Source organism: Bicyclus anynana, chromosome 2 (assembly GCF_947172395.1).
Source record: "Bicyclus anynana chromosome 2, ilBicAnyn1.1, whole genome shotgun sequence".
Classification (NCBI taxonomy): domain Eukaryota; kingdom Metazoa; phylum Arthropoda; class Insecta; order Lepidoptera; family Nymphalidae; genus Bicyclus; species Bicyclus anynana.
This window is the reverse complement of record NC_069084.1, coordinates 10,784,021-10,798,987: the sequence shown is the minus strand read 5'-3', so window position 1 is coordinate 10,798,987 and position 14,967 is coordinate 10,784,021. Positions and strand designations below refer to the sequence as shown.

Genomic DNA, 14,967 nt, shown 5'->3' with positions numbered 1-14,967 from the left:
GCACAGTCCACGTTTCTGGAGAGGACCCTTCACATTGCTCTCATCATGATTGACGAGCTTAATGTGAATAATGTTGGCTTATGATGATAATAATTCTCAGAATATAATATGTAATATAAATTACAGGACCACTTTTAGTCAGAACACTGGTCACTGATCAGATCTATGATATAAAACACTCTTAAGGAAGAGTGTATTCTCAGCGACTCACCTAATATTGTTGGTATGCGAGTTGTTGGTAGCAGCGTTGGCGTCTCCACTGTCGCCGTAAGCGGGGTACTTGTGCGGGATACTTTTGTTACACGAGGCACAGATCTGCACCATGCCTGAAACGCGACCATACTTTACATGTATGATCAACGCACTCAGCGTTTATATAGCTTTATAACCGCTGAACAATTTAATCCTTTATAACATAAGCACACGGCTAGGTATTTAGACGTGAAATTTAGCCTATTTTTCTGAATAAACAAGAGCCGGTGATTGTCTGATCTTAGTCTTTCATGAAAGATGAAATTTATTCAGTCCATCCTGCTATCATAGGCAAGTACGGTAGGCAAATATGGACTTTAGATCGGAGTGCATATAACCGCAGACCTTCAAAATCGTCCAACTCGTATAGAGTGTATATTTTTATATTTCTCAGGATATTACGATAAATCTGTCGCTAGACAGATTCGTGACAACTTCACTAGACACTTTATAAGTTTAGATCTTTGTAACCTGCTACACAAACTCACTATGAACCAAACCCCATAAGTGCACACTGTACTTGCCTATGGTAGAAGCACACCACGTCAGGCTGGCAAACTTTCAGGTTTTAAATAACGAAGTTTTAACCATCACAGACTAGACTATGATAAAGATTACAAGGAGAACATATCTGACCTTGTGGACTAATAGGACTGGCGTCAGGGTGCGCCTTCAGGGTCGTGATGAACGGGTAAAAGGGCTCCCTCTCGGGGTTGGAACAGCAGTACATCAGCCGCAGGTGCGAGCTCGGCGCCGACACGCCGCACACGTAGCACACGAAGGCCGTGGTCTGCGACGGGGGTCGGTCCAGCGAGGGCGAGTGCGCGTGCGTCGCGATGGACTTGTCACCGGAGGAGGAGAGGCTGAGGGGGGACGGGGGGAGGAGCGACGGCGGCCGCGTGCGTAGAGTGTACACCCGCTCGTGTGCGGGCACGCCGCGCATCTGCAACAAGCAAAAGTACAGATAATAGGTACGTGATACCTCTGTAGTGCGTTGCGTTAGGTCGCGGCAGCGTCGTTTAGTATCGTTGCTTAGTATTATTACAAAACGTTCATTAACAAAAACTTGATACATTCTCTAAATCTCTAAGTCTCTAAGTCTCGGTCTATAAATATCGGTCGGTTCTATAATAATTTTAAATTAGAAGCAGGCGTTACCTTGCTTAAAAGTTCATTAATATTTTTTTGAGTTAAAGAGACACCTTGAAGAGTCAATATCTTCTGAGAATGCTCGTATGTAGAGGATTTTATATCGTATCTGAGTCGCTTGGATTCGGCGAATATTCGTAGATAAAAGCAAAATAAATTAATAATTCACTATTCAATATTACTTTGTTAATTTATTTATCAACAAAGTAATATTGAATAGTTACTCGTATAAGCAATAAAATGTAAGTAACTTTTTGTTATGTATTTGTACGTACCTAGTCAATTTCTTTATACCTATACAAACAAAAGATTACACTTGAATTTAAATAGGAGTAGGTACAAAAGGAGGTCTTATCACCAAACAGTTATCAACCTGCATCTCTACGTTTGTGAGCAATCTATAAGAGATAATGGCGATAAAGATTACGATAAACTGATGTAATGATTATTATGATAATTTAATGTATACCCAAACAATTCGAAATTCACCGCTACAATGACGCTGTGGGAAATCCCAAGTGATACAGACATAAGGAAACTGCGTTGTTTGCTGGGTACTATTGACTACTTAACACTTCAGCAAAACACTTAAATCAAACTCGACAATTTCTGCGAAATTAGAGCTATTTAAGGTTTAGTGTTAGCTATAAAATATTCTTCTCGCACCAAGATTACGCTGTAGGTGTAGTAGTAGTAGGTCCTATACTACAGCCTTTCTTGATATGTATTGTTTACCAACAAATAAATTAGAAATGTAGGTAGAAAAAGCATGTCATTTCTTAACTTATTTGTTTTAAATTAGGTATGGTTTGTTTATAAAATGTTATATTTTTTTTTAACATATCTAATTGTTTTAAGCTTATTAATCAAATTTATTTTCATTAGTTTAAGAACAAGTTAATTATAAAAATTATTATGTGTGAAATGATTAGTGATTTATACCCTCTTTTTCAATTTGTTTGTTGGTAAACAGTACCAAAAAGGCTGTAGTATAGGTACACAATTAAAGTTTTGCTCACACTCGAAAGTAGTTTCCTAAAATAATAAAATATATGCAGTGACAGACTATAGGCTGCGTTACCGATATATTGTGCAAATGTGCTTCTGATAATCCTTTATAATAGAAGAAAAATGTTTCTATTTAGAAAAAAAAAAAAACCAACAGATCGAGAATGTTCTCACGTGATTCCTGTGTTGACGTCATTTCTCATACACTAGGTTATCGCGACAGTGTCATGCATTAATGATAACCATTATATTTCTTCTGATACTAATAGTTATGATAATAACTGACTTCCACTTGATCCAATGACAATTAATTAATGAAAATACACGACTAATTAAAATTTACTTAACAACAAGATTTGAAACTGCATCTCTCGTGCAATCCAGTCAAAGTACATAGGAGCGGTTACGCACTGCATCAAATTCGAATTTTACAGACCTTTTACGGTTTTTTTTACTATATTATCCGTACACATTTGGCTAGGCAGGGAGAACAACACGAGTGGAGGAGAGGAGTGTTGATCGATCGTCAAGGAATTCCTTAAGCCTACATTTAGCTGGATTGCTAAGATATTCTTCTCTCTCTAGTAGCCATATGCCTACTAACCTGTTATAGGACGCCTGCCCCTGAAGTAGACCGTTAAAATTGACTGATAATGGTGATGATATCGGATGAGGTGCTATAAGTTGTGGTTAGTTCGCAGGCTAGTTGCTGCGGGCGACATCTAGTGACTGCTAGCCAAATGTGGAGTTACGATCTACTACTATTAAAGGCCAATGTTATTATTTAATTTACATTTATTTGTATATCACAATAAAGAATATAATATAGCCTAAGAAGATATTGTCTATGACAGTCATATCTTTAAGGCTTTAAAAATACATTTATTAAGTTCGGCTGGATATTACGGATGAGAAAAGTAGGTTAATAGGGGCAAGATGGTTCCAAATCGCGTGTGTGAACTTGGAATCTAGCGGTATACGCAGCGTACGACGTACTCGCATATTGACATAATATATTATCTATCAACAGTCCACCATGTGCCGCGGCGACCCCACCGGTGAGGTTATCTGGGCTATCACCGGCCGCCGGGTCGCCGAGGACAGCTGATACACTTTCATCGTAGACTGTAATAACATATTATAATGAATATTCATATTAATTACTATAATATAACACGGGAAAACTTTAACAAACAACCCTGTTACACTAACAAAAGCACAGTCGAAGTTAACCAAGCCTCAATATATCCCAGTCATGACTCAAATAACTCGAGGCATATGAAATTGAACTCTAAACCTGTTGAAATAGAATCCGATCCCAAAATCGTAGAGCTATTTAAACCTTTAAATGTAGGTATACAAATAATTGTATTATAAGCTTAAAGGTGATTACAAATATAAGAAAACTAATGTCGAACAAAGATTATGATTCACAACACTTGTCAGGACAACTTAATTAACAAATCAAACTGTAACTAAAATAAGACCCTAGAATGGCAGAGAATGACCTTGAGTGGAGTCACGTACTTGTGAACGATGTGAGTAGGGTTAAAGGATCCTTTGACTGTATACAAACACTCCCCTTTTCCACTCGAGTCACTCTCCCCGCCTATCCCAAGCAACCCATAAAGAATTACACAACAAGAGATGTGGACGGCTCGAACGCCACGAGCACACTGAAGCCAACACGAGATCGAGCGACGTCATATCCGTCACAGACTACTATTTCCAACACTAAACGGCGATAACATTTGCAAAGCTGAAGAGTTTGTTGGATAACTCCGGAACAAAATAGTGGTCAAATAGGTATAACACGCCCACTTAAGATTGGAGTGTGCTGTGCGATGCGCTCGACTAATTACTACGCGGACGATGTCTCGGCTAGTCTATATATCTATATGTATATACTAATATAAAGAGAAAATAATTGATTGTTTGTTTGTATGTTTTGAATAGGCCCTGGAATTACTAAACCGATTTAAAAAAAAAAAATCTTTCACTGTTGGGAATCTACACTATCCCGAGTGCTGCATGCGATTTTTTATCCTCGTATTTCTACGGAAAAGGGAACAACGCGGGTGAAACCGCGCTGCGTCTATTAGTTCACAAATAAAAAGACTAACTGGAAATCGAAGTTCTCGATTATAAAGCAAGACATACAACTACACTAGAGATATCACAGCAATCAAGATATATCGAATTAACACAGTGCTGGTTTATTTCATTATTGACGGCCGCGTGGCGCAGTGGGTAGTGACCCTGCTTTCTGCATCCAGGGCCGTGGGTTCGATTCCCCACAACTGGAAAATATTTGTGTGATGAGCATGAGTTTTTTCCAGTGTCTGTATGTATTTATACATTATATAAGTATTTATATGTAGTATAATTATTAATATATATTAATTTTTATAGTATATATTATAGTATAATTTTTATAGTATATATTAATTATTATAGTATAATATTAATTGTATATTAATATTATAATATCAACTTAGCACCCATAACACAAGCTACTCTGTATGCTTACTTTGGGGCTAGATAGTGATTTGTATTGTTTAAGTATATTTATTATTATTATTATTAATCTCAATAAACGGAAACACTGTGTTAGGCTTAGCAACACACGGCACGAATTCGTGGTTATTTATCAATGAAAAAAATCAGTATTATTTATCACAGTATGCCGTCTAAAGTCGATAATCCTAGATATTGCCTAAAACCAGCTGGAATTCTAATTTCGCGTTAAGTACCACAGCTTGATATAGAGGCTCATCCGATATGACGTAATTCCGATCCAATAAATCCAATAGAAACTAATTTAATCTAAGTATGACGAGCATTTTTTTTAAAAGCGTATTTTTTTTCTTTATGTAACATTAACCAAATTACTAAAAATAATAATTATATCAGGGCGCTAAAAGAAATGCAAAAGTTTGCTTGTCTGTTTACGCTAACGTTTTCGTGCAGTTAATTGGTGCAGGTACGGCTGGTGGGAGGCTTCGGCCGTGGCTACCATCCTACCGATAAAGACGTACCGCCAAGCGTTTAAGCGTTCCGGTACGGTGTCCTGTAGAAACCGAAAGGAGTGTGGATTTCATCTTACTCCTAACAAGTCCGATTCCATCTTAGATTGCATCATCACTTACCATCTGAATACCAGAATAAAAAAAAAAGTAAGGTTGCCGGTGGACATACAGACCCATGAGACTTAACTCTTTTGCTCTGCGAAATATACGTACATAAAACAATACGCCGTTTCTATTGAATCCATGAATTATATATTATGATCTATGACACTGCAACATACTCATTTTGTGACGTCAACAATACCTAACTGCCTACATGCGTGCAACTTTGAACCTCCTCTTTTGAAAGTCAGTTAGTAACCGGTTGAAACCAAACGTCGCCTCGAGTGACTCTTGATATGTCCGACATTTACTTTGACCACTTAGCAATTATATACGGAATGGTTAAGTACGTACTTAGCGTCGATCATTAATGAGGAAAACATTATACTCGTATAATAGCGAGTTGCCCGCAACTATGTTTGTATAAACGTTATTTTTAAATGTGTTCTTTTAAATATTTTTTTTAATAAAAATAATAATAATTGACGCGTTTTTATGAGAGCCAGACCCTCATAAAAAGGCTTAAAGTCACTCAGCGGAAGATGGAGTTATGCTTTGGAATTTCTCTGCGTGATCGAATCAGAAATGATGAGATCTGCAGAACAACCAAAGTCACTTACATCAGCGAAGCCGAGTGGCAAGGGACAGGGCACATACTTCTAAGAGCTGAGGACTTTCGGGTCCCAAGGTGCTGGAATAGCGCATGTAAGCGCAATGTTGGTCGACCCCCCACTAGATAGACCGAGTAAATCAAGCGGGTTGTCGGGAGCCGCTGAATGCTGGCGGTTCTAGACAGTTTTGTTTGGAAGAGGCCCATGTCTAGCATTGGACGTCCATCGGCTGTTAATGATTATGATGATGATGATGAATAATTGACGGACTAAATAGATGAGCTATCTGATGGTAAGTGCAAAAACATTGCAACAGAGCAGTACAGGACACATAAGGAACATATCGAATAAAATGCCGCCCTATGTGCTTGAAATAACAAGGAACCTCAAACTCAAACGGAAACATAGTAATGCTGCTTGGCGGCAGAAATGAGCATGGTGGTGATTCTCTTACAAAAAGCTCTACTACTAATAAAAGAAAACCTACATAGCCTATATACCTACGAGCATAGCCCCTTGTTACATGGTTAAAAGCTTGTGAAAATGGCGTGGCTCACTATCATAAAGTTTGGAAGTTCCTACAAAAGGCCTATGTCCTGCAGTGGACGTCCATCGGCTGATATGATGATGACGATGAAAATTGCGTGGATAGAAGTTTAGTAGTTATGATGATAATAATTAGCTGGTTTTACTATGTACAGACATTCAGTTTTTACTGTTTTATTATTTGTATAATTAATGCAACATAGTATTCAAGTGGTAAAACAAAAGTTTAGATAACTGTTTTTGTAAGGCAACCACAACTTTACAATGTTGCAACGTGTTGTTCGTAACAGTCTCAATAGCGAAGACCCATGAACATGAAGTAGATATACTGAAACCATTCACACTTCCTGCACTAGATGAGTAATACTATACGATCTTGGGTAGTCTACAAGTATCTATAGTACATTTTAATTATCTATACTAATACTATAAAGAGGAAATATTTGATAGTTTGTTTTCATTGATTAGGCTCTGAAACTACTGAACCGATTTGAATAATTCTTTCACTGTTGGGAAGTTACACTATCCCGGGGTGATATGGCGTACATGCTTATTTTAACCCCGTATTCCTACGGGAACGGAAATCACGATGGTGAAACCGCGTGGCGTCTGCTAGTTTTATAGTAAAATTATTTTCGTTTTAGTTCACATTTTCGATACCCTGACATTTTCAGTATCATTTAATGTATCTATTATTACGTTTAAATATTTTCCGCTTAATTTTATTAGTACAAAAACATTCTATATTAAAAACACCCTATCAAAAATCTCTAATTGTGAATTCGACACTAGATCCAAAGATTTTATCTGTAAGTTTTTTTTCAGTCCAGTTCCAATTCCAGTTCTCTTAGTAATACGAGCCTATACAACCTGTAACACCCGGGGATAGTGTAGCTTCCCAACATTGGAAGAATTATTCAAATCGGTTCAGTAGTTTCGGAACCTGTTCAATGCAAACAAACATACAATCCAATCTTTCCTCTTTATAATATTAGTATAGACACTATAGACAAACAACAACCGATGATGAAACATTTAATATTGTTGAATCAGATGAACCTCTACTCTTAAATGTAATTAGTGGAATAGTTAACTTTCTCTATAATCTCATTAAAGATACTGAAGAAAACATGTTCATTACAAGCGGGCAACGAAGTCGTATAAACATTGATAACGACGTCGCGATATCAAGAGTCATATGGCAAGGGTCGATAGATCGCTCGGACGCAATAATTCCGATTGCGATTATAGTACGTCTATTGTAAATGATAAAAAATCGGGTTACTCAAGGTAGACAGATTGTAAAGGTTAATGTGAAAATTTAATAAGAAATTATCAGAACTTTTTAACGGTCTTCGTGTAAAAAATAGAGAATAAACCATAGATAGCTCAGAGAAATACCGGCTGAATCACGTAACAAGACTAGAAAATTTTAATCTCCAGGCGGAAGAGACTCGTCCCGTATATCCTATTCCTATGATAACCACATAAGCATAAATTTTAAATTAAAGTTATATATTTCATCTACCTACTTCTTTCAAGAAATTGCCAGTGGCAATCTCATCTCTCTATTTTATAGCTATTAAAAGTCGAACCGGACCTAATACTACTGTACTATAAAACATTTTTAACAAAACTGTAACTAGTAGATGGCGGATAAAATTAATTATTGAATTTTTTTGTATAGTTATTCTATTTCAAAAAGACAATGGCTTTGGATGTAGTAGTAAGTTAACCACATGAAAGTCAGCACAGCTATAATTATTTAGAATCAAAAAACCAACAAGTGTGCTTTGTAAAACGAAGCATTGGTTTATAATAAAGCGAGTAGGTATTCTACCATATTTTACCACAACATATACCCTCGCATTTATTCGAAACAACTATTTTTTTATAAAGAGTCACAGATAGAGAAATACAGTTGTGTCTAAAATATAGGTTTGTAAAGAACTTTAGAGAAAAACTAGGATTTAAGCAGAACGCAAGATAAGCTGTGATGGTGCTAGAGAGTATTCGTGTAAGGGTTTATACAAAATTGCCTTTCCATGAAATATGATAACCTTATTTTACAGTGCAAGTAAAATAAGAGCAGTGATAGCCCTAGTGATAGCCATGAAAATGTTATTAGTGGGATATGACCTCTGCCTCCGATTCCGGAGGGTGTGGGTTCGAATCCGGTTCGGGGCATGCACCTCCAACTTTTCAGTTGTGTGCATTTTAAGAAATTAAATATCACGGGTCTCAATCGGTGAAGGAAAACATCGTGAGGAAACCTGCATACCAGAGAATTATCTTCATTCTCTGCGTGTGTGAAGTCTGCCAATCCGCATTGGGCCAGCGTGGTGGACTATTGGCCTAACCCCTCTCATTCTGAGAGGAGACTCGAGCTCAGCAGTGAGCCGAATATGGGTTGATGACGAAACGATTTTACAGTGCAAGTGCAATATGCTTTCGAATTAGCTTTACTTTACATGAAAATGTTATTAGTGGGATTTATATTTCTATTATCAAACAACACAAAACTAACGCGATTATAAGATAATTTTAAGTCGTAGTGATCAAACACAGTTGTAGCCAGTACAAACTGGTACAGAGACTTGTATTGGTATAGATACCGTCAATTGTGTAAAACACACACTGGTAGACACCTAAACAAATAAGCAAATACGTCGTTTAGATACAAACACGTCACTCGCATTATCACCTGATTACACAACTATGGGTAGATATACAAACATCCAAAAACTATTAGGTTGCTTCTATTCGGGACGTGTAAAAACTACTAACTATTCATAATTTTATACTTCTACTGCTTCAATAAATATCTATTATATGATATCGAACGATGTTACCAATATCGATTATTAGTACACTGAAAAAAGTATGGTGTTTTGTTTATTTTGAGTACACAAACCTACATACTTACATAAAAAAAATTAAATGAAATTGTGGTTTTTTTTTATTACTTTATTTTTCAGTCAGAGTCTTAGATGTAAGCGGTTGTACACTACTTTCACACACTCGTAAACAGAATATATAAACGAAATAAACTCTTATTTTACCTGCCTCGCCTCGCCTCGCCACTATCCACAGACCTAATTTCAAAACAAATCACTCACTACTACAAACTAGACTAAATAGACGGAAACTCAAGGAATATACATAAAATAAAGGAAGATGACTGTCCAACCTAGTTGAAAGTATCTCACTTTTTAACGAATATATGGTAGAAATAGTATTTCTCTAACATAAGCCTAATCCAAAACACAGATTAGTGACAGTGCAAACAGACAAACTAATCAGAAACGCTCGGTAATCCTACCTAAGTATATCTAAATATAAAAGGTAAATTAAATAAAAATAACACCAATCAATAATGGGCCTTACCTTATCTGTAGCTGGTGACATTATCATAGAGATCCTAATATCCAATAAAGGTAAAATCACAAAAAAGAGCTATACGCTTAAAATATCACTAATTCACAACACACTATTTTCCATCTTTTATAGGTATCAAAACTCATATTCACTAAAACAATTCGCACAACACAGTGAAAGTCTATTGACACTATTAATTTGAGATTCGCAGTATATTATGGTATGGTTCATGATATAATTTAATTTATAGCAATATTAGTGTAATTTACACTGCACTAAAATATAAAAACAAATGTATATATATTACAAAATAACTGAACAAAGATATATTCGACGTTGGATCATTCGCCGAGCGTGCGTACCGCTACGACCCAAGCGAGAATATGCGCCTCTTTTGGTTTTATCAATATTTGTCAATACGCTTAACGTGAGCATAACCAGCGTGAAAGTAATAACATTAGATAATAACTCGTTTATTCGATTATTTCATACGTTGTATTATAGCTAATGTGTTGTATTTTTTACGACATTCATCATACAGTTTATTGTTACAAAATCGCGAATCCTTTCCATAAAAGAGATTGATTAAAATATTGCATCAGCGTACGAGTTACGAGTCATTATAAATTATAATGGGCAGATTGGGTGTCCTTACATTTCATTATCTGTACATACTAATAGTATAAAGAGGTAAAGTTTACCTCTTTAGGTGTAATCTCTGAACTAAACCTTAAAAATTATTTTATTAATAGAAGGACATGTTGTTTGCGAGTGTCATAGACTATGTTTTATATCCGTATTCCTATAGGAACGGGAGTTTTGAATGAAAACTGCAGTTAATTTAAATAATTATTATAATATGTCGCCTTTTAACACCGTAGGATGTGAAGTTGTGTTTGGGTTACTTAATCAACTACTTTTCCTTCGCTGAATGCAACAAAACCTACCCTCTACGTCTTTCCACGATAAACTTAATGTTTATATGAGAACCGCATCAATTTCCGTAAAATAGTTTCTAATATCTGCTGGCCTGTTCACTAATTTGGTATTTAATAACAACCTATTAAAATAAACATCAAATCAACTGAGAAATATAATCGACCTACTCGTACTCTATGATATCCACTTGGGCTGTCAGTAGGCACCGGTTGACATATTTTGTTACAAAGAATAATTTCATATATACGTCAATGTTAGCGAATTGGCCTGCAGGACAGAAGGCCCAGAGGTATCTAAAGTACATAATATGTCCTACTTTATGGTTTGATGTCTTTATCATAATTGATTCAACAAAAACGCCACGATTAGATTAACCTTTTTGAGTTATAATATTATTTCGTATTAAGAATAGCAATATGGATTGATTGATTTATGTATTAGTATGAGCAGAAAATATTATTCTTGTATAAATAATAAATATACAGTTCAAAAGGGTTGAACTTAAATCATTAAAGGGTTAAAAAAACAAACATAATTCACCTACATCAAGATCATAAAGTACAACACCTTTAAACAAATCTCTATCTAGTAAGATATAAGGTTCAAAATAAAACAGCAATAAGAAATATAAATAAAACCCGACGTATATTAAAGTTATCAAGACTCCGTCGACCCTGCCCTTTAGGGTTACTTTATATCTTGTGTATGTAAACTAAATATAATATATTATTTTGTATGAAAATGCGATCTACTCGAAACATCTGTATGTTATCTTTGTCTTTACTACGAAATAGTTTTAAACCTAAAAACAATTTATGATAAGAGGCTGAGGTCAAGACTTCAATTAAAAAAAAATGTGCTAAATCACATTAGTTAACTTTAGAATGTGTACACCCATTTCATGTGTTTATCTATTGTCGATAAACTTTGAAAAAAAGTAAGTAATTTCTGCGGATTTCACCAATATATAGCGAATTACTAAAGATTTACGAAGAGGTCAAGTTTTGTGTGAATAAAAAGAGATATGACAATAATTGTTGGAAATGGCTGAAAAAGTCAAGCCATCAAGTCATCTGAGGGTTTTCATTGAAAAAGAAACTGAAATTTCACAAAAAATCATGGTTGTAGCACAGTTGTAGTGTAGAAATAAGTCCAAATGGCATAGCTTTTCTTGCGGCCAAAGTCGCGGGCGTCCGCTATTTAATTATAAAATTACTTAAATGTTCCCAGATTTAAATTAGGTTCTAAGAATCAAACACATAATAGACGTTGGGCCCAGGAACAAAATATTTATTCATGACCATACTGCTCAAAGTTTGTGTATGTGGCACGGCATATTTACACCGAAATTTCTAAGATGGCTTGAAAGGAAAATATGCCAAACCATCATGATTCGCTTACGTTCATAATTTCGTCCGACTCGCCAAGAAAATTACATACACAAAGTTTTTACAGTATGATTATGAATAAACTAGAGGATCCAGTCAAGCTTCCCTTTGATCGTTACGCAAGCAACCAATCACAATAGAGCTATCGATTACAAACAGTTTTTACTCGCTTATATACTCAACTCATATAGGAAGACATTTTCAAGGATTAACAAATCCACAGAGTACTGATATGTACATTTGTAGTCCTTACTACAACATAAAGAAAAATAAAACAATCATACTAAATGGCAGAGGTCTGCAGATAAGGTTGACATTTTGGTATGTTTAGATAAAAATGTTTTCTGCTCATTGTCACTAGTTCGGTTTTGACCGGAATGTATACAATATACATATATGTATGCAAATGGAGGAACATTGACATACATTACGCGCAATCACGAAATTTCTAAAGCCCTCTTCAGAATATCAAAAATTGACAGAAGATAACTTGGGTAATCGACAAGATCAATTTGTTCAATCTAATCGGGGGGCACTTAAAATCATCCTTATCAATCACGCCAACTGACGGTGTTTCTCTACTCACGTTTGACTTATCTTAAGACACTTTTTGTTGTTATAAATTTACTTTATACAGTCGTGATAGCCTAGTGGATATAACCTCTGCCTCCGATTCCGGAGGGCGTAGGTTCGAATTCGGTACGTGGCATGCACCTCCAACTTTTCAGTTATGTGCATTTTAAGAAATTAAATATCACGTGTATCAAATAGTGAACGAAAAACATCGTGGAAAAACCAGTATACCTAAGAATTTTCTTATTTTTTTTCTGCATTTTAAAGTAATTAGCAGCAATAAGTGATTCAAAAGGAAGCTTTATGTGTGTCATTATAATTATCAGCCGATGGATCAATGCTGTACATAGGCTTCTCGCATGAACCTCCAAGCACAACGGTATCGAGCCGCCAGCATCCAGCGGCTCCCTGTAACCTGCTTGATATACGCGGTCCACATAGGCGGGGGGTCGGCCAACACTTTCCGTTGCGGGGTCGCCATTCCAGCACCTTGCGACCCCAATGTCCAACGTTATATATATTTAAAAGCGGAGGCATAGTGGCTGTCGGCCATACATTGTCCCCGTTGGCAGCAGTGGGCAGGCGCGGGGTGTGTCGTATGTCGTATATCTCTACGGATTTAGAATGATTAAACGACTATAATACACGATATATACGAGTAAGTATCTATACTTCAATAGACTGATCATAATCGTTTAATCATTCTAAATCCGCGACTTTGATTGTACCTATAGATGTATAGTTCGTATACTCAATTCAATGATACATTGCATGTTTCTTTCTCTTAATTCATTTCATTATTTATTCTTATTTGTTCAATAAGAGAGCAAAGCACGTTTTTGCTGCTAGTACTGAGTTTGATTCCCGAGCGTTATTAGTGATTCTAAGTTAGGATAAGTATTAATTATATTTGCCATATCTTTAAAATATGACCCAAGTTTCCAACTATAGTCGGTAAAGAAAATATTAGTAGTACGACAATAGCACAGCGAGCGATGGAACGAGCTATGTTAGGAGAATCTCTGCGTGATCGAATCAGGAGACGTTGGGGTCCCAAAGTGCTGGAATGGCGACCCCGCACTAGTACGTGGACTGACGACATCAAGCGAGTCGCAAGTATTCGCTGGGTGCAGGTGGCTCAGTATCGTGATGTTTGGAAGTCCCTACAAAAGGCCTATGTGCTGCAGTCTCAGAGCAATTATAGAAGGACCTGTATCGTACTCATAGTCACGAACAAAATTGTCTGTCATTTTCTGAAGAAAACGAGCTTAGATTTGGTATATATCTTATACTAAAATGGAATTTATTGCCCGTTTTTAACACAATTCAATTACACAAAAAGGTAATTTTACGGAACTCTTTAATCGACGAACACGATTACAACTATTTAACATCGATACTATAGATACAGTTTTTATAATCGCATTAGATCGTTGATCATATACTTTGACAGAAAAGTAACGTCTAGCGAGGCAGGTCCTATACAATAATTGGTCTGAGGCTGCAGTGGACGTCCATCGTCTGATATGACGATGATGACGACACCGGACGGCGATCGAACTTTGACCTACCAGAGATGAGTCGGACGCCTTTACCGTAGAGCTATTAAGGCGGAACGTATACAAGGTTACCTGGTAAGCATTCCACTGCTGCACCAGGTGCTGGTGGCACGCGGCGCACGCGCGCACGGTGCCCTGCGCGTCCTTGGGCCGGGAGCGCGGCGGCCGCGGGTGCTGCTCGCCGAAGATTGGGAAGTATGGCTGTTTATTCTGAAAAACAATTGTATTGGATTAATAAATATATTAAAAACATATAACGAGTAGGAAAAATCCTGGAAACCTGACACCAGGGCCTGTAGTCTACAAATTCTCTTTCTACATACGCTAAAGCTTCAAAAACTAAAAAAAAAAGTATGAGAGTGACAGGTCCGATAGACAACTTGATCACGTGACCTGCCGATAGCAATTGTCATTCCCATAGGTACATTTTTTA

At 36.5% G+C, this 14,967-nt stretch overlaps 1 protein-coding gene across 1 annotated transcript in view; it reads right to left on the bottom strand.

Moving 5' to 3' along the window:
• Positions 1-14,967, bottom strand: part of LOC112043219 (uncharacterized) — a 144,871-nt gene that overhangs the window by 61,427 nt on the left and 68,477 nt on the right. The window contains exons 7-9 of the mRNA XM_052887989.1: positions 14,607-14,744; positions 889-1,195; positions 212-326 (exon numbers count right to left, since the gene is read on the bottom strand). Coding sequence (XP_052743949.1) covers positions 212-326; positions 889-1,195; positions 14,607-14,744 — 560 coding nt within the window. The remainder of the gene's footprint in view (positions 1-211; positions 327-888; positions 1,196-14,606; positions 14,745-14,967) is intronic.